Source organism: Botryllus schlosseri, chromosome 2 (assembly GCF_051294905.1).
Source record: "Botryllus schlosseri isolate E-star chromosome 2, Bs_hap1, whole genome shotgun sequence".
Classification (NCBI taxonomy): domain Eukaryota; kingdom Metazoa; phylum Chordata; class Ascidiacea; order Stolidobranchia; family Styelidae; genus Botryllus; species Botryllus schlosseri.
This window is the reverse complement of record NC_137237.1, coordinates 9,457,541-9,479,101: the sequence shown is the minus strand read 5'-3', so window position 1 is coordinate 9,479,101 and position 21,561 is coordinate 9,457,541. Positions and strand designations below refer to the sequence as shown.

The 21,561-nt window shown below is 39.6% G+C and overlaps 1 protein-coding gene across 4 annotated transcripts; it reads right to left on the bottom strand.

Annotated features, from left to right (window-relative positions):
- Positions 1-19,169, bottom strand: LOC145433388 (uncharacterized). Of its 4 annotated transcripts, none has more exons than XM_080310479.1 (12): positions 18,516-19,163; positions 16,907-17,014; positions 15,444-15,527; positions 14,566-14,729; positions 13,580-13,675; positions 9,768-9,894; positions 9,556-9,630; positions 7,874-8,065; positions 5,900-6,001; positions 5,407-5,553; positions 4,139-4,204; positions 1-1,558 (listed from the first exon to the last, which is right to left on the bottom strand). In XM_080310479.1, exons 1-12 carry the CDS (start codon positions 18,708-18,710, stop codon positions 1,436-1,438), a joined length of 1,479 nt encoding a protein of 492 aa, XP_080166605.1. In that variant the 5' UTR covers positions 18,711-19,163; the 3' UTR covers positions 1-1,435. The 4 variants fall into 4 exon arrangements, with proteins under 4 accessions (XP_080166605.1, XP_080166604.1, XP_080166607.1 ...); XM_080310478.1 differs by lacking the exon at positions 1-1,558 and adding an exon at positions 1,764-2,605 and having other exon boundaries at positions 18,516-19,169; XM_080310481.1 differs by lacking the exon at positions 1-1,558 and adding an exon at positions 1,764-2,605 and having other exon boundaries at positions 18,593-19,169.
- Positions 19,170-21,561: the final 2,392 nt, after the last annotated feature.

Below are 21,561 nucleotides of genomic sequence, written 5' to 3'. Positions count from 1 at the left end.
CATACCACAACTGTAAACATTGTATTAATGGAAAGATTCTTCACAGGACACATGGAATCAGATTACCAATAGTACAGCAACAAACTACCGACAAATATAGATACATACAAATCCACTGGATGTGTGCCACATCTCACATGTAAACATAATGTCAACAAATACATACTGGTACCAATATAGGCCGCTGCACACAGGAAATGACCCTTGTGGGCTGTGAAAGTTTCCCGACAGTATGATAACTGTCATAATAGTCTAGATCTTTGCTATACCGAACCCAATCCCCCTAGATGCATATTTGGTAGTCAGCAATACACGGGATTCAGCTATAGTGACCTACACTAAGGAAACCTTAAATCTAATAATTTCACAGTTGCATTCAGGTCTTGACTTTGAGAATTGAGTCGCGCTACATACTAATCGCTACACCAGCCATCCGGTAGTTGTCTTTCATTATTTAAAGCATCCTACCCAACTTGCAAGTTGAAACCGAGTTATATCTAAATTGTGGAGTTACCGTGCAAGAGCAAAAGTCTGTTATACACTGGCTATCATATCAGTGCACGAAAACAAACGCAGAAGATATGTAACGCATGGTTTACTACTCGAGGCAAACCAAGTAGCAATTTGACACTACAATACTGCGGGGCTCAACAGTGGCAGCAAGGTAAAACTGATCAGAATGCCAAAGGACATCAAAACTAAGTCAAAATATAATTGACGTCCCAAACTTCACCGAAGTGGAATCACAGGCTTGTACCAGATTATAATAGTAGTTACGAGCGACCGCTCGAAACAAAGAATGGCACAATATTGCTTCAAGAAATGTGTCATGCAACAAAAGGTTAAATAACTGCTTGTGAACCTGCTAGTGAATTCATTCAATATAGCAGTAGCAAGGACACTAAACAAAATCTTCCATTATTCAAAATTCATTGTCCGAATCGGTTGTAACATTAAGGACACGATAACAAAGCCTTATCTTGCATTACATTATTTCATCCAAAGACAAAATGATATCACGATTGAGTCGATGCAGCGAAGTTAACAAGGAGTATAAAAGAAGAGTACAATGAAAGGCTTGAAAACAACTAAATACTGGGCTTGCACAATTTAGCAAGTACTCCGCACGCAAAATTGCAAGGAAACTCAACCAACTGTCTTATCGGCAGTAATCACAGAGTGCACATGATAGCCCCAGAGAACAATCAAGACTGTAAACTTGATCCCGAGTCAAATCGCGTCAGGAATATTGAAAGCAAAAGACCTGGTAAGGCCACAAGACTTAAAATGGTAAACTCGAATCGTGTCATCGTCACGCAAAATACATAAACAAAGCTCAACATCAGTGCGTAGCAACGCAATACGATGCGTAAAATCAATTTTCGATAACGCCACTAGTTGTAATCTGTAATATCAACTCCGAATCATCGAGTCGTCACAAGATGGTGCAGCATCGGCAGTATCTTCTCCGTCGGCCGTGATGATGCCGAATTTCTACCGACTCGCGGGGAGATATCGGAGCAAAGTACGCGTGGACGCGAAGACGTGGCAGATGGTTCTGAGGATGCAACGGAGTTACAGAACGATCAATGGCAAAAAAACGTACTAAACTGAGAAGAGCACAGCGCAAAAATGTTCGACTTTCGCAGCAATGTATCGCGAAACAGCAGCCGTGCCAAATGCACATTCAATAAAAGACTGGTGATTGTTCGGTAAAACAAAAGATAGACATGGAAGCGCGCACTTGCATCAAACGCAAAATATGTTAAAGAGCAGCATGATTATTTACACACAGTATGCAGAAAGAAAACAACGGCGATGAAATGATCAGCAGCACGAGCGCCATTCAAGCAATTATGAAAGACAAAGCCATTAAATTAATGTCACCATGGTGGATTATCGCATCCAGGTCATTGTCATACATTATCAAATTTCATTAAAATTAATCAGAACATGCACAATACACATTGCAAGTTATAAGCGAGGATTGAAGCATGCCAGAATTTAGACTCACAAGTCACATCTATCTTTTGTATATTTGAACCATCCTGACCAATACCCATAAAATTGGTATGCAATATAATAACATTAATGTGAGTGATAAAGGTCAAGTCACGCAAACATTGATGTATTTACTACCATTGCTGGATGGCAAGCGTTTCACTTCGATACAAATCACATATGATATGATTAAGCGAACATATTTCAATCAACAGTGCAAGAATATTTGAATCTAGCTCCAGCAACAAAAATAACAGAGTTTCGACGCAATCGAAATGATATCAAAGGTGGAAAAATCATGAAATCAGTGCAAAACAAACTTCTAAAATCTCGATTGGACAAATCCCTTACAAGTTTTCAAACTGATGCATATGGGAAAGTTACTACAAACAACGCATACAAGAATGCGCCTTCAACGTAAGGGAAGTAAACAATGTCATCTCGCTTGAAATTGAGATGTCTCAAAACGACTTCACGAAACCCGGCAACAGCAGCAGTTGCCGGGCCACTCGGGCTGAACCTCCACCACCGGGTCAGCGTCAGGTACAGATACCGGGGTCGGCGGGGTGAAGTAAATTTTCACATCGACGTTTTTCAGATTGTTCTACGATCGGCAAAAAAATATACAGCGACATTCATGCATGTTACAAATCAAGTGTGAGTAACCGAGACGAGCGTGCAATCATTGTTGAAATTTGTTTCGTGTCCGACGTGAAGGGTCCGGTCGTGCACATGAAATAAAAACGTAGAGAACCAACGTCAGCGATGTAACGACGCAACCGATGAAATTATCATGATATAAACCATGGGCTCCCAACCTTTTTTACACAGAGGCCCTCTTGAAAATTGTCAAAAATCAATAGCACCCCCTCCCCAATTTTTTTAAAACTTTTGAAACTGGTTTATACAGTAACCGGGTTAGAATGATATGATATAAATGCCCCCAATGAACACGATAGCTTTGCAAAGCTCAAGAAAACTTTCATCATACCTCCTTCTTTTAGCAAGGGCAGCCATTGTAAAACCAAGAAAGTACAGTCAAGATGAAGAAGCAGGCCTATCTTATTGCCCAAACAGTATTTTAAATAATCTCTTTTGTTATGGTCGAGTAGACTAGGAGATAGTAAATTTTTTAATCCCCCCCTGAAAAAGGCTTATAGCCCCAGGTTGGAAACCCCTGATATAAACGAAAAGAGTGCAGCAATTTACATCAGATCCCACCCGACACCTAACAGTTAAATTAACTTGGCAGTTCCGGGGACCACGGAGAATCCAATGAATACGTTAGAGATTCAAACAATCAGCCACCGAGTATGTAACACCATTTGATACCATCAATAGATGAAATACATGCAAGCAAACAATGCAAAGATTATTATACACTCACCGAAAACAAGCTCAGAGAATTAAAGGATTGACAAATGCATGCGAGCAGATATTTGTTCAAGACAAGTATCCATTCAGGTCGCTAGAAGTTTTCGCGTTTAATTAAGATAACAATAACAGCAGTAAATCCGATCAATATTCAATATATTCAAAACTCAAGTTGGAAAAATAACAAGAAACATCGTGCTTCTTGGGGATACAGGACTTCAATATACAATTGTCGGGAGTTCGTGTACCATCTAAAAATAGTACACTAAGCTTGAGCGTTCTCTCTTCCACCCTATTATTGAAAATTTCATGCAGGTGACTTCATTTTGTGATAAGACAATGTTCTTTCCAATTCTCTACTAGTCGCTGACTATTACCCTGACCAGTGTCAGCTGAAAATATTCGGGTTCATTTCAACATGAATATGCTGTTCATTGGCAACAGCAAGAGTTTTCAAAAATGCACACCGCACAAAAGCATAACAAGGTTTTCTAGTCGAGCGGTAAATACAAAACATAGTAAATGCAATACATTGTCAAACACAAGCGACCTAAAATAGCATTGAAAAATATCGGTCGACACCCATGCAGTCTCAATGATATTGCGAGTTGCAACACAGCTCAATAAAACGGCCACAAGACACAGGCGATCATAGAGGCGCAATCCGCCCGTCAGACATCACCGAAGAATGCAGAATTTCAAATATCACGAAACGGCATTTCGCTTAGAAATCGCCAAAAATCAACACAAAACCATCCCCTACCTTAAGGCGCTTGATACCACCTCTTGTAATCAATTGACAATCGTAAAGTTCAATACGCTCAAGATTCTGCAAGATATAATGAGACCAGGAATTAGCTACCGGACTTAACGCCAGAATTGCTATTCTAGCTTGACACGGCCCTAAAAACGATTGGTAAATTGACCATGTTCGCTTGGGCGGCAGGCAGTCGAGATGCTTTGACGATGGAGATGAGAAGGAACCGCCCTTTTACTCTCTATGCCAGTGGTTCTCGACCTTTCTGTCCTCGCGGACCCTACCCCCCAACTCAAGGCTAGTGATAAACAGCAACGAAACGACCGTTCTTGAAAATAATATCATACCATATGCAGAAATATGGGTAGACTTTCATTATTTCGAACAGACTACTGCAGCTGAATTTCTTATGTCTTGAAATATTTGGTCCTGTCATGAAAATTCACACGTTCGATTTGATATGAACAAGTGCCAAAAATCTATTTCCACAAAGGTACAGTGGCGGCGAATGTATAATATTAACGGCTGACGTTTCCGACAACACCTTTGAGCACAGTCGCAACAAATATGGCACCAAAACTGAGAAACAGATTTTTCAATGAAGGTATCTAGTCCAGATAGTTATTTTCATATAGCAGCTCATCTTCAAGATATTCTGGAATAGTGGTTATGCATGTAACAGAAGAAAATGGATTCTGTAATGAGGTTGTAATCACTTTTTCAAGACAGACTAGAAAAACCATTTCCAACAAACTCAACTAAACATCTTTTAACAGCAATGTGTTTGTATCAGTAGGCTATTGGCAGTAAAAATGAGTTTGCAAAGTAGGATTTTTAATCTCATTTGGCCATTCTGTTGATGTGCTTACTGAATCATTAGCAATTTTGAAGCGAAACTGCTTCGTGATATCCCTAATTTAAAAAAGTCACAAATTGGTTATCAGTCATTTTGTAAATTTAATGGTTTCGCGGACCCTCTGAAAATGCTTCGCAAACCCCCAGGAGTCCGCGGACCCCCGGTTGAGAATCACTGCTCTATGCTATACAATGTTGTTATACAGTCGAGTATCAGGTCTGACTGGGTTGGGGATTGAACCCACGACCTACAGATTAAGAAGCTGGATGCTAAGTAAAGTTAAAAGTAACTTAAATACCGATAACGAAATACTTGAGATATCTCATTCATCCTGCTTTATCTTACATAGCATCAATTCGCATAATAACAAATAAAATTGATATCCGCGAAAAAATACACGGCAGGAAGAGTCCGTTACCTGGCAAGTAACCAAGTTGTCAAGGCTCAGATCGGTGATCAACGGGCAGTTATCGAGTTCGATAATCCGCAAGTTTTCCGTGGCGCAGTCTCCTAGTCCGAGTTCACGTATGCCGTCGTCCGTTATTAGTTCGCAATGAGACAATGTCTGCGAAAATGATTTAGTTGAAATGTGTTGAAATATTTAAAAAATCAGTTCAAATAACTAGCCAACGATAAGGCCCGGAAAATGCTAGGTTTGTGAGGTGGCACGATGTTTATGTTCAATACTATTTGCTGCAGTCAGTACACAGAGCATATAATATTCTCAAAATGTTATGACGATGTGGCTATGAAAAGGTGAACACTGCACAGTTTTTGACCTGTGACCATGTCGGATTTCAATAGCAAGTAGTTTACACAGGTCTAGGAAATCACTTCTTCTACTTGTAATTGAGTTTTAAATTTATATCTACTCGATTACCATGCACCGTCCACCTTGGTCAGTAACTTACCAATTCGGAAAGGTGAGGGCAGTGCCTGGCAAGTGTTCTTAATGTAATATTTGATACTAGGATGCAGTCTTCGAGGTCCATCCGTCGCAAGTCTTCACATTTCTGAAAAGAACAAATTTCATTGGCATGAAGCAGTCGTTTAGGAGAAATAGAATACAACCGAACAAAGAGGGTTTGAATAAACGTGAAAATATTTCTATTATATTGTCAAAACGATATTATGTCATGTCGGGAGATAACCGCCTGAAACACTAGTACTACACTTTCGCTATAGCACTCTCCAAGCTTCGAAAATGGAGTAATAACCTTGAATTGCTCTTTAGCAGTGTAAAAGTACTATCTGCGGAAGATAATGTGGCATTGAGCAGGCTATTATCATCAGTATGCACTTTGCACATGCACATCATAAAAAGTGCCGACCAAATTTCAACGTTTCATAGACGTACTTGCAACACATTAATTAGAAGATTTGAAGAGTGCTCTTGATGTTAAGCAAACAAATTGCCAAGGTACAAATCAGAGATGGCACAAACCCCTGAACTCTGGCCTGCATAAACACAATTACGTGAACATGAACCTATGACGTCATATTCCGTCACGATGCTCATTCCAAATACTACCTTTCCATAAGCCTTAAGCTATAAATGTATACAGTAATTGAGGTAAGCAGCAGCTGTTTTAGACATAATTACATCATTTCACTGTCACATTCAGAAATAAGACCATGCCGCATTAGTTTAATCCAGATTAGAAGGTGGGACGCTTGAGCTTTGTTAACTCCCCTTCCCACATCCATCTAAGAATTGTAGCCTATGTTCAAATGGACATAGAGTACATACCTATATGTATGCTTTGCTTAGTCATAGCGATATATATTGCAGTTTTGCCTCTGCTGATTGGAATCATTATTGAATTTCTGTTATTTAACCATGTTGTGTGATAAGAATGGAGTATTTACTAGCGCTTGAAGTTCTGCCGATGTCAGTATAATATATTGTTGGTGTATAGTATAGCAGTAATCTATCAGATAATGCTTGGTGGCATTCGTAAGATGTCGATGATGAGTTGGACGGATGCGAAATGTCGTACCAAATAGAATCTTACAATTCAATGGCAAAATCCTCGATAGGTTCGAGTTTGGCGCACAAGGGCCTCTATATTCCAACCCACTATTGAAGGACTGCTTAGAGAATCTTCAGAGCCCTTGAGTAATCTTGCAGCACAGACCCAACCATCTGCGGTTTGATCGGCAATAGCTAGATCTGCCAAGCATGTAGCAACGACAGAAACGACTGATTTTAGCACTCGTAATCGGAATGACGTCTTGCTTCAAACAAAATTTCGGGGAATCAGTAGATTTTTTCACGATTCAAAATTTCAGTTTTTGCATTGAATTATAGTTCAAAGAAATGCAACCGCGGTTGTTAAGATCCACAAAATTCTATTGTTTCACAACAAAAACGTTCACAGTGTAGAACCCGCCAGGGTTCGTTTGGAATGCTTGTCTCTATATCAGGTGTTCTTAAACTGGGGTCCATGGGACCCCTTGGGACTAGTTTTAAGGGGTCCATGAAAGGCCAATGTTGAAACTACAACTATATAACTACATTGTCCTTATTTATAAGATATGTCCTGATTTTTGACTTGCGTCCTTATTTCCTCTTGTTTTAAGAGCCCATCACAAGTCACAACAGCCACACAGACTGTAAGAACAAAAATAATTGCTCTCCAACTGATAATCAGGCTGTGACGAGGGCTGGGCGAGAGTGATGAGCTGTTTTCTGAGTCGTCAGCTTCCTAGATTTCACGGTTGGAGGGTCCAGGCAACCGCATCAAAATATTTTCTGGTCCGCAATAAAGAAAAGGTTAGGAAGTCCTTCTCTAAATCAACGAGGTTCCCATACCAAACACAAATGCAACCGAATGTTCTCACCATCCCAAGTACAAATATCATCTAAACATCAAGACACCGACCTGAGCTAGCGTCACAAAACCGTCGTCGCTGAGCTGCGAGCAATGCGCGACTTGCAGCGTTTGAAGTTTGGTGCAATGCTGAGAGAGAGATCGCAGGGAATAATCACGGAGGTTCGGTATGTCCGACAAATTCACGGACACCAGTTCGCGACAGCCTTGGCAGATCAGATGAATGCCGTCGTCGGTGATAGCCTGGAAGAGTCGATCGCGATAAAATATGTATGACTTCAGACGCAAGGCGATAATTATGACAGGTTATGGATTAGAAAGCATATCAAAGTCCACTTCAAGTTTGACGTTGACGCTGTTACGACATGGAAAACCTTTTCGAACATCGGCTCTCGATCGGTTTACAAAGTAACCACAGTTGTTCGAACAAGTGACTTCCAGGAAATAATTTGTCGATATCACAGAAAAGATGAAGCGTATTCCTTCAAGAAAATAGCACCAGTGCTTCTGATTTGAAATAAACTTTTACCGAGCCCACATAATTTGGTAGATTCGAGCATGGGCTACAAGCTGGAAACTAAATTTAATTTTCTGAAATGTTAAACCCATGTTTCCTTACTAGTTGTGATTTTGTTTTTGAGCTGTATCCGGTTCAACAAGTCAAGCCACTTGCTTTTACTTTTCGTCAAGTGGAAACTGTGTCGTATTCATCAGCGAAACTATACTAATCACGGACTGATATAATGGTCACAGGCAAGGTAAATTGCTAACTATATGCCCGTAGCACAGGGGCGGGCAACATACGACGGGATTTTGTGCGGCCCGCCGACAGTTTGCGGTTTTACGTGATGATGAGGCCAACGTCGCAGTCTACAGGCAATTAGGCGCAAACATTTTCGAGCATGGACATTAGCAACACAAAGCGACGTTCCAATACAACTGATGTTCACCGCATTGACGTATGCCATGGGCGAATGGGGGCCATGGGCGAATGGGGGCCATGGATAGTGGCATATTTTCGGACAGATGGATTACAACTAAAAATAAATTCGCTCGCTACGCACGATTTAGTGTCTCTACGTGCGTGTCTTGATCATGAGAATACAGTATCATAGATACACTAGAATGGCCGTTGGGTTGCAGGAGTTTTTAGTAATTAATAAGAATGAACCCGCTCGAAGTGAATAATCTGTGATAAGCTCATGAATGAATATTCTTATGCCATGATCAATGTTCAAAATTATAATTATACGTGTCGTAGATTTTTGAAGAAACCACTTGCTCATACACTCACCAATATCATTGATCAAATTCATTCATTTATGCAAGACATTTTCGCACGGCCAAATATATTATGATTTTTGATCACATTCATATCCCCTACTTGGGCTGGCCCGTGAATCGGTCGACGTATCCAGATATAGTTCGCAACTGCATGAATGTGTGCGTCTCTGAATTGTACGTACAAAGGGTAGTGCAGGGTAGGATGGACGGATCTGTGACGCGTTCCCACGAGGGGATTTTCCCTAAACTCATGAAAAATTCAGGAATCCGACCCGCCTCATGTTCATGTTCCCTATCCGGCCCGCCGGATGGAGAAGTTGCCCGCCCCTGCCGTAGCGCTATCAAGTGCATTAACCCTTTAGACTAGTTGTGTTGATTTGAAAAAAATTTTAATAAAATGATGACGATAAGGCAAGTGGAATTGAAATGGCATAGGCTTCGGCACTTACCGAGCACTTTTGCACATTCAGCACCCGTAGACCGCGACAGTGCTGCGACAGAGCTTCCAGAGTCGCATCAGATATCTGAAACGATGAGAATTCAAAAGTCATTTTAGAAATTTCAACAACTCACAGCATATCGAAGAGAGGTGCGTCTCGGCAACAAAAATATTCGGAAAACGTAGGAGAAGTGCGCAGAGGCGCAAAAACACATATCTTACCTCCGTGACACCAACCAAAATAAGTTCCTTTAAATTGGGGCAATTCTTTGCGATATGTCCCACCCCGTCGTCAGTGACCTCGTCGCACCAGGCTATGTCGAGAACTTCTAACTTATGGCAGCGCTCCCTGGATGGAAGAAACAAGATAATGGGATAACTACAATCGCTGTAATCGGGTTCAGATTGAATTCAGAGCATAACAGCGTCCAGGAAATAGGACCATATGGCAAAACTTTACTGGAATATTATAAGTATGTAAGGCTGGGCACAATGACTTGATCACTTTGAATCCAAATAGAGTATTAATTATTACTCCTCATTATATTACGATTTGAAATGACATAGTTGTGTTGTCCCATGCATACACCGATGCTAGATTGTGACAGATTATGGACCTTATTGCACCAACCCAAAAATGTCTCTAAATAAGAAGTAACTCGTGAATGCGTGTAGTTATGGTATAGCTTATGATTTTATTGTCAGTCTGTCAAGCAATTGAACAGAGTATGAAATATTTACCGAGCTAGATTAGAATTAGAGCCCGGAAACATTTCACAAATTAGATAAGAATTAGATTACTGGCATTTCGCTCTAATTTAGTGAAATTAGACAACTAGAACTATCTAGTTGTCCGAGTCTGAATTATCGCTCTGTGTGTGGCCGAATTTCATATTTGAGAGGTCGGTCAACAGTCATAACCTTCCATGCCATCAAACTATGCGTTGGGCTTGCATACATTCTGGTTGATCTTTCTACTATTTTTTATCACAAGGGGGGGGCGAAAATTTACCCTATCATCAAGGGAGCGAGACTAAAATAGTTTGAGAATCAATGGTCTAAAAAATACAAAATTATCTTTGTGGTGTGCAGCAGGAATTATTTTCTTATTGGTCGCATATAATGTACATATTCAAATTTTCCGCATCATCCACACCCTCATGTAGGGTTAGTTCGGATACCAATAATTTTCACTATCCGGATAACGGATATATCCGGATATTTGGAATTTATCTAACCGGTTAACCGGATATTAACTGCTAAGTGAGACAATCGATTTCATGAGGTCTGCATGAAAAAACGGATCGCAAAATCATTACACAGTGTCATTGTAGAGTACCTATACCTATTACCTACACGCGTAGTACGAGCGAATACGAGAAAAACCACGCAAATTTAATGTTCCTCCTAATAAAGCACAATGCATCAATTGCGGCATCCTGAAGCCGGGACCGGAATTTTGTAACAAAGAGTCCACGTGCATTGAGTGCTCTTTCAGCTTCCACAGAAGTGGGCTGAATAGTAAGCAGCACTTCGCAGAGAGTCTAAAAGTTGGCAGGTCGTTTCCCGGAAACTTCATCGACTTTACATTCCTTTTGAACATTCTTCTGTTTAAGTTTGGAGTACCAGAAGGACGAGTAGCTGATACTGGAATTGATGCCGACATGATACCTCGCTCTAATCCACGTGATCAGGCACGTAGCCAGCCGAAAATTTAGGGGGGGGTTGAAATAAAATGAGGGGGTTTCGATTTTTTTCGAATTGATTATCAGCGGAAATCAATTACGCTTGCTCGCACGCACCGCACATGTTTGCGAACATTCGATGTCATTCAGTTTCACGGTGTCACTCCGAGAATCACTAATCAGAATACACTTAATGGCATATCGTCACCAAGCCATCGAGAGATAGGAGCCAACGCATGCTACGTCCCAGACGCGATGGTTAGGCCAGCGATGATATTCGTCGTAGGCCTATTGCAGATGCGATTGTGTAAGTCAGCGATAATATCGTGAGCACCAAGCCAATGCAGATGCGATTGTGCAGGCCAGCGATGGAATAGTGTGCACACTACACACGGCCTATTGCAGATGCGATTCTTCACTCCAGCGGAACTTAGGCTTGTTGAAGACACGGTAAATCAGGCCAGAGACGATAGCCGAGCGTGCGGTAATCAATGACGTAATTCAACGATCTTCTCAGCAGGAGATCGCGTGGCGTTACATTGTGCAATGTGCACAGACGCACCTCGCTAATTGGCAACACGCTTCTCGCTAATAGGCCGCGCACAATACTGAATACGACTTATTGGAGCCTACTAAAAAGTGTAAAACGCATTAGCAACAATTCTTTTTTATATGGTTAACCGGCAGATTTATATCCGGTTATCAGATAATAAAATACCTGCGGTTAACCGGTTAACCGTTATCCGGATAATCCAACATTACTCTCATGATGTCATAAAGAGTGATACCGGTAATCGAATCACTCAGGTGGCCTACTCAATTTCGCTTAGCGCCATCAGCATCAAGTTGCAACCAGCCAAAACGAAGTAGATTTGATTTGGAAACTTTGCGTGTAACTATCATCTCACATTCTCACTAATCGATTTTCTACCTCAGGGTATACAACCGAGGGTATTAAAATTTAATAAATTCCTTTTTTGATTGCCAATCAATAGTAATAACTTTTTCTATTCTTATATACTGGTTGGGAGTGGTTGCCTATTAAATATAATCCATTCCATCTTCCCTGCATAAGTTTATCGGGATTGAAACATTTTGGTGGCTTATCCAAAACATGGAGCAAATTTTCCTATTCAAATTCAATTACTCCGGCGCGATAAGAACAAAGATCTTGGAATTGTCAAATGATAACTAAAATACCATCCTAAACCTAAAATATGCAGTAAAGATTTTATTAAACATCCATCACTTTAATGCATCCGGACACTTATACAATTTTGGATGTATCTTCAGGCAGTTTCATCATGCAATTATATCATTCATAAAATATTTGAGATTATGAATGGTTTCATTATGGATTACAGACGATTACGACCGGCTGGTGCTGCAAAAATGCTATGCTGGCACATTGCATCATGAAGCAAGGAATAACAATGGAGACCTCTCAATATTATGACAATACAGTACTGGTATCACTCTATTTTCTTTATCGAACTTTGGCTACAAGGTTCGCTTGAGCCTGCTTGCAGTCAAAAGAAATTTATACCTTCATGTTTTATAATATTATAACATATTTCAGAACTCTGGCACTATTGAATAACATATGTGCCATGCGCTGAATAACCAATATCACAAACTCAAACATGGAAGCATCAATACCAGGTAATATTCAACCAGTATGCAAAGCAAAGCTCAAATGATTGTGAAAATGACAGATTGAAACGATATAGCAACAATGATGAGTCATATTAGAAAGCAGAGTAGTGATATGCAAACTATCAAGGGTCCATTTCTTCGTGACATCTCTGAAATCAATCTGCGGCAGATTTGTTGCCGCACTCAGATGCACTATTTTAGCCAATACTGTGAGTTGCAATGTCATATTTCATCTGATACATTGATACCGTATAGGCTATTCAATCACTAGCGATACTGAGAAGAATTTCTATTTTGCAATCACCAATCAGCACTACCAGGTACCTTAGTGATTGATTATAATCAATAAATATCGACAAGTGCCCTCTCCTATAACTTCGAGGATTGAATCCAATCTGAAATCTGCATATATATGCATTAGCCAAAAATGTTTTTGTTTTTTTCATTTAAAACTTCATTACATATTTGTTCAAGGCAGACATGGTATGGGCATATGTTAATAGTAAAGCAAAACATGCACATTATTACAGAGTGAACCTTGTTTGGAAAGAGGAATTTACATCAACAAAACGTCAAGCTACTGTAGCAAAAGCAGAGGTAATTTCGCATTTTTGTAGATTGCAAAGTCTAGCTGAATTGAGCTGACATTTGAATACCTAATTTGACAGAGTCCCACTTTGCAACTAGACTTACCCTAAAAATTTCAAGCCAGCATCGCTAACGTGGAGACACGAACTGGTATGCAACGCTTTCAGCAACGGGCAATTCTCGCTCAAACTTAATAGCGTTCTGCAAACGAAAAAAGTGCAGTCAATACAGAGAACGAGCTGATAAAATGATGCCGTAAATCCACAATTGTTGTGACACTTCCCTTCACATCATAGGACCAAGTGTGACTGTAACGGACACCAATCATAATACAGAATAAAGGCGTGTTAGGGTTAACACGGTATGGGTTCTCAACGCCTGGTGCTGAAGGGCAAAAATAACAAGGTCCACCATTTGGTGCATCATAGAGCACTCCCATCTCCTAATGGATATTGAATCAGCTTGAAGTAAGTTATGATATTCAATACAAGTTCACCACCCATGTTTGGGCACTTTCGAAGCCCAAATTACCATCACCCCCATCAAGTATTACAGCTTGCTTGTAAGCTGCACATTACATGTCATTGTCAGCTATCAATTCTGAAAGCCTACATCATTTGGAATTGACTTACAAAACGGCAGCACCTCACGGAATCTCAAGACATTTGACTGCTCTAACTATGAGTCGAGCCATATTCATGCTTATGAAAATGGAAACTGATACGATATGGAATGTACGTAGTCCGCTTGATTCAATTCACAAGTTTTCGTAGATTCAGTAATCTAATTTGGAATAAAACTGTAGCTATAATTCTAATTCCAAACCTATTTGAAAAAAACTGTATGGCTCTATCGCTAATTTTCGTCTAATTCGGAAAAACTGAAATTTTTCTAGTTGTCTAACTGCGATCAGTACTGTTACATAGCCACGTCATTTGGTGTGTAAGCATCACGAAGATAATTATTACCTAGTTCTAATACACTAAAGCCTTAAAAACATTCAACAAGCCTCGACAACAAAAAGACTTGACTAGAATTTTAGCACAAACGAATGCTCTGTTTTCTGACAAAAGATGTTGTAAGACACTTACTTGTCTGAAATTTGCGTACATTTATCTAAGACCAGTTTGCTGAGGTTTTGACAATGTTGCGAAAAAATTTGCAACGTCCTATCGTCGATATTCATGCACCCTTTCAATGATAATTTCTTCAAAAATCCACCACACCGCTTCGATAGATTTTCTATGACTTTACTCTGAAACAAAATCACGTATGAATTAACAGTCAAAATGACAACATTCATCAAATAGTTTAGAACGGGAGCGGGAAACAATCTCAGTTTGCTTACTAGCAGTATTAGGCGTACACAGATTCGGCAACCTCGATTTATATTTGTTGGATCATTTCATCATAGGCCTATACCGATTCGGGTATTTAAAAAATCCAAGTCATCTGAAGTTATGCAAACTATGTTTGGCTTAAACTCCAAAACTGTATGAAGTAGCCCAATTTCTCATGATTTATATACAAGCAACTTTATGTGCCGAATATGTTTTGCCACTTTTTATGCACAGCAGATCGGACTTATTTGATGCGACACTTCAAGACAAAGATTCTACTTCGTGTATGGCTGGCAAATTTTCCATTTTTCATCAATCACAAAATTAGTAGCATTCATCAACACCTCGAAGCAAAATACCATACAGAATCTTCTAGGTATAACATTCGAATAACATCTGCAAGATATGCGACCTAATTTATTCCATATAGATACGTCTTAATAATTCGGTTACCAGAAACGTCAGGTTTGTCGAAGGTAACAAGGATGAAAAAGATTCGATCAATTGTTGATCATACTGCGAAACATCCTAGATTTGTTATTGCGCTGTTACAACAAATGACGGTACCACGGTAGCACGTGCATGCGAGTTGAAAAGTAAACCAGGAAACGACTCAATTTCATTATCACCTCTACATCTGTTTGAAAGCTGAATAAATCAACCGACTGCCAATTGCTACCGTCTAACGCGAGTTGATTCCACGACTTCGAAACCTGAAACAACAGTAGAAATTGGCAAGTTGAATGAAGAACTTGAACATGAGTTGATAATCTGTAGGCTATTCATTGCACTTTAATCGAAGGTGGAAGGCTTGGAATATGGCGTCCACTTTTCAAGCACAGTTCACTGTACCAGTGGCCTGATGACTTGCAATAAATCAAATATGGATTCATCAAAGCGTAAGGAAGTGTACTTTTTATCCTATACATACCGTACTAATAACTTTTCCTATTTTTCCCTCGCACAATTTGTCACGTCAAGAACAGAGTGAAGCAAACATAGACCAAACAACCGTAGTGATGTTAAAAGACTACGATCACCAGGTCCTGTGCATACCTGACACATATAGTAGTACCGTAACTCAGTCTGACTTTTCTGCATAAGTTTTTCAGTTATCATATAATGAACTAGTGCGAACAGCACCGGCGAATCTAGGAATTGAGTGGGAGCAATGCTGTTTTTCAATTGGCCAATACCAAAATGTAAGGAATGCGGTAGCAGTATATTTACCATTGGTTTTGTCAGCCCAATGTGTCATAGTAACAGCAATATTGCAAGCAAAGGAATGCCTTTGCGGGTAAAAAATAAGTTCTTCTCAACGATATCTTGTGTTCCAAAGCAATGAAAAATGATTACGGTAGCGAGATAGTAGTGGCAGAATATATTACCATAAATCACAAACATTACAATCGTCATAACCATAAGAATCCATTGGTTGAAGTAGAGATGGAGTAGAGCAGAGCAAACTGTGCCGTCATTTCTAATCATAAGTGCATATCAATTAATCAATAGAGCAATAGGCACTTGTAAGATTTCACACAATGAAATATTCAGGATAAATTAGAATAATAACGAGTGACGACAGAATTGCAATATAATTATAGGTATTATAGATCCATGATTTTCGTACTCCACGTCAAGACTATCATCATAGCGATTATAGCAAGTCAATCTCAACTAGGTTATTTCTGTACTAGTGGCATATTTCTTCATGACGGTACAAGTAAAATCCAAATCAATACTGCGGCTCAACAGCAAGTTACTCCAGAAATGAGTACGTAAATGATGGCATAAAATTTGCGCATCAACTCCTACAGGATTGTTACAATTAACTTTCTATGACAACTCTCATTCCTTACACAAGTCTCCAGAGAAATCGGTTATTTGGTTTCAACGCATAATCGTAGATGGTTTAATACTATGAAGACCGTATTTAGGTCAGTTTTAGGTTTCAAACTATGCTATCTACATTCTTCAAAGTAGGACATATCAAATGAAAATTCAAGTTACCATATGAAATGGGCATCAGCTTATACCATATGTAATTCAAGCGCAGTGTGTCTCCACCTCTAGAAAGATACACTTCACTCACCTGTGCACATCTACACAGTGTAACTATATCCAAAAATGAGAATATCTTGAGTAACAGTTCCCTAGGGAGTTTCCTGTTGATCAAGGAGTTGTCTGTATCCCTCATACCCTGAAATGTCAGACATTACAGTAAAACTTTCCAGATAGCGCTAGATACAAGTCTAATCATTACCACAACAAGCACCTATAATACACAATCCCATCCAGTTACAACTGAGCCTGGTACAACATGTCTTATAGAGGCAATGTCACACTGTCACAGCTCAATTACCAATTCGATGTCCACTGACAATATAATGCATGCTTGACTACCCGACGACAGTGTACGCGTCATATCCAGGCAGTATTTCCAATCGCTAAAAATTTACCGAGAAATTGATTCAATTGACCGTCTGTGCTTCCTTGTAGGCATGTAAAAGAGATTTTGGATTGGATTTCTGTGAATTTGTTGCATCAAGTAGTAGGCCTACTAAGAAGTAAAACACAATGGGTAGAACAAATGAAAACTATGCCTATCATTCATGAAAATAAGATAGTTTAATGAAATCATCACAACGCACGCAAGCTTCATCTCAAGAGCGATGTAATTCCACAAGGATACCGTGGATGTTTTGTGAGTGACTTTTTTGTGGCATTATGCAATCCATCATTTGATACAGTTTAGTAAATACAATACGATACGAATGCTATATTTTTCTTACGAAGACAGATCATGGATCGAGCTGATGCTAAGGTATAGGGTTACCATACGTCCTCTTTTAAGATGATAAAGTGTCCTCGGAGGATGCCCAAATGTCCTCTTTTTTGAGATTTTTCCTCTTTTTTTAGAATTTTGTTGAAATATAGAGTGAAATTGGAGCGAGATACAGTAAATCAGCACTGAAGTAACGCTCCGGCGGCTATTTCGCGAGCTGGGCCGGAAAGTTGAGCTTTTTTTACCATTTCTTCAGGATGTGCCTCCGGTGTTACAGAACTCAAATTTTTGAAAAAAATGTCCTCTTTTCAGATTTCCAAAATATGGTAACCCTATGCTAAGGAAGGACATTTTTGGCTGCTTAGGAGTCACAGTCATAACAAAATGTTCCTGACTCACAATTTGGGCAGAAATATTCAAGTATAGCTTGCATTGGAAGTCGTAGTAAGAGTCATAGTAGCTAGCAACGTTGTTCATGTTACGATTACTTTTGAGAAGTAAGTGTGTTATGTTAGCAGCTCTGATCTGGGGTGTTAAATGTTGAGGGCACATGCCTGTAGACATGCACACATGTTTGCAGTTGAGCTGAAATATATCAGGCAAAATTTAATGAATCATAATAAAGAGTTTATGACTGAATGGCGTAGTGCTATGCTTTGAGATTGGTGAGAAAAGTTTTATGCCATAATCAACTGGCATATCACATAATTTGCAATAGATTGTTCATAATCATGTCAGCAGTGAAACGTTTTACTTCATCTGTTGCTACCACTAGGTCATGCAATTTCCATTTTTAATTGAAAGACACGGAGATGTCCATAGTAGAATATATGCTGCTGAAATCACAAATTTATTGCCAACAATGCAAAGTAAAATACACACTGATTGGAATTGGAGGAAAATCATCAGAAATTACCTCAAGAATTTGAGCAACTGCAGGCATGTCGCTATCTTCTAACTCAGAATCACCTAAAGTCCAGTGATTTTGCTTACGAGTGAATGTGTGTTCAAACTTGCCCTGAGAGTCGCTTTCTTTCTTTTCACAGGAAGTTGGCGTGCGAGCTTGGCTGCGAACTCGTCTCAAACGTCTTTGACGAAATGATTTCAACATTCATACAGCTAAAATAATTCCATCGTAGCAGCACAAAGGTCTTTTACTTACACCACTAGCATAACATGCTTCACTTTGGTTCAATATCTATCAAAAATATAGATTACTGCATCAGTAACACTGTTAACTGTTAACTACCCAAGTACTGGGTCACTGATACTGATACCAATACATGTGCGGTTTTCGTTAATTTTAATATTCAATAGATTGATTTATTAGATTTTTTTATCAATTTACATAATCTTAACACTGGTCTATATTGGAAACAAACGGAAGGTGTCAAAACGAAGCGCCGAGGTGAAATTGATGTGAACCTACACTGCAGCTTACGGTCAGCAACACACAAGTTTCGGATAACATGTCAAAGACTATCGAAAGACAAGCCTGACACCATCATAATCCAAAAGCCGGCAAGCTATCACCAATACTTGTGCAGAATTGCACTGGAGATAGAACAGCGGTCCTTTGTTATGAATGGTCGCGATCCGCCGACATTTAGCATAAAGTGTCCACAATAGTTATTACGTCAAATCATTCAACCGTAAACCCATCAGCTGATTTGATTCGTCTCCAAAGTCTCAACTTCCAAAACTATCTTCCTAACTCTCCGTGCGATCAAGTTCTAAACCAAATGCTGGACGAATTAAATTGAACTGAGACAGCGAGTGAATATTGCAAAATAAATTTTGAATTGTCACATAGTCGGTGATAGTCGGTGACAAGTCAAACCAACGCTACTAATGTGCAGCTATTAAAAAAATAACGAATGACAGCGTGCGTGCGTGATACCATATTTGTCCTGTCAAACATCGTGAAGTTTCAAAATAATAATTCCATTTAATTTTTTATTCTTTCTTTCTTTCTTTCTTTGCCCTGATCAAATTCCGCAAGCGTTGTCGGTTTGTAACAATAGATATCACTAGTTGGCGGCAACGTCATATAAAGTTTCTCAATCTTGAACCATAGCAATTTACAACGTAGCGTTGTAAATTGCTATGCTCGAGCTATGAATTACTAGCCTACGGAGGTTCGAAATCTATACTCGAACTGTGATTAGGGTTGGTCACAATAATTCGAGTACTCGAATCTGAATCGAGTAATTATTTTAATGGTTTGAGTCGAGTAGTAAAAGACGATTTTTTCGAGTACTGAAATTATACGCTCCTAGCCACCGAAAGATATTTTATCAACTAGAACAGGGGTCGGCAACCTTTTGCTAGTCGCGGGCCAAATTCCGAATGCACAACTTTTTGGTGGGCCGGAATTTTTCTTGATACTATATTTAACGCTCACGTCGGTTTAGTACCCTACATTGCTGCAATCTCAATCATACAAATCACAAAAAGGGCAAAACACATGTATTTACACTTCAACAACGCAGCATAAATGTGACACTTGGCGCAGCATGCTTTGTGAAAGAATTTCAACTTCTAATAATAAGTCAGATGAAGCAACAATCAAACCACATATTAAATGGGCATTAGAATACGTGATCTTAGCTTGCTCTTCGTGAATTCAATTGTTTTAAACTATTTTTCACATGCGTACGCACATGAGTCGGCGATGTTTGTATTTTCAAGGAAAGTTGCTATTTCGTTTCTCAGTTCATACACTCGTGCAAGGATATCGGCTCGACTTAATGTGCGAACATGGCAGATATACAGGACATCGCCATATTGATTCTCTGCTTCTAGTAATATATGGGGTAGGCTAACTGTCGGTGATCAAGTTTGTGAGACAAAACCAGCTTTCCCCACTGTGTCCAAAACACTATTCAGGTTTGTTGTCTTGGCGTACAATGTCTTCTGGTGAATTAAACTGCAGATGACTAACCTACGGAGGCTGGTTATCTCATATGAAACGGAAAGTTTGAGATTTTGTCATTGCGTCTGAGATGTTCCAAGCGTTTTTGAAGCAGAGGAACCGCACCTTTAATGTCGCACCCTATCAGAGTGGCAACACCTTAAAAAGTATGGTATACCTATGGTTGGGCGATACACACGCTTTATAAGCACTGGTCTAGTCTACTCTACATACATTCTCCCTCTCCTATTTTTAGTACGAGATAGGCTGCTAATCAACAGTCTTCGCATCAGTTTTATGGCGTAACAATAGACCAATACGACGTAGGATACTTACATCGTAACAATGTCGCACTCTTACCCAGCAGTGCTGTATAGTGCTGCCCTGCAGGTTGGAACTCATTACGAAACGGCAGGCCGTATTCTTGTGATAACTAATTATTTCGTCGCGGGCCGGACGATTTCGCTTGGCGGGCCGTAGGTTGCCGACCCTTGAACTAGAATTATGGTTTCGATACTATTTTCCACTGTGAAAGCCTTGAAACCTTGATTGGCCGTATCCCAGCGTACGAAACATGAAGTACAAAGCTACTATTGTTACCGGAAATAACACCTTTCCGAAGTCATGATCCTCCCACAACATTGTCACAAAGTGCAATGAAATCTGTAGGGTCGAAAAAACACCAAATTATCTTTAATATGATGGATAACAGGCATTATATTTTTTTGTATAGTGGCATCAAAGGTACATATTTTAACTTTGACATAATACATTCTGTTATGACGTCATAATGAGTGATAATCGAATACTCGACTCGAAGTATAATACTATAGATATCTAACCTACCTCCGTAGGTTAGTTATCAATGATAATACGTGATTCAGAATCGAATCACTCAGGCACGCGATTTTGCCCAGCCCTAACTGTGATTCCGTTGTATGGGTGATGTTGAAAGTTCAAATTTATACTTCTTATGCGAGCGCATAGGAAAAATGCCGGTGGGTGTCTGGTTAAAAGACTACTCCAAGTCGTTTCGGGATTCACCTCA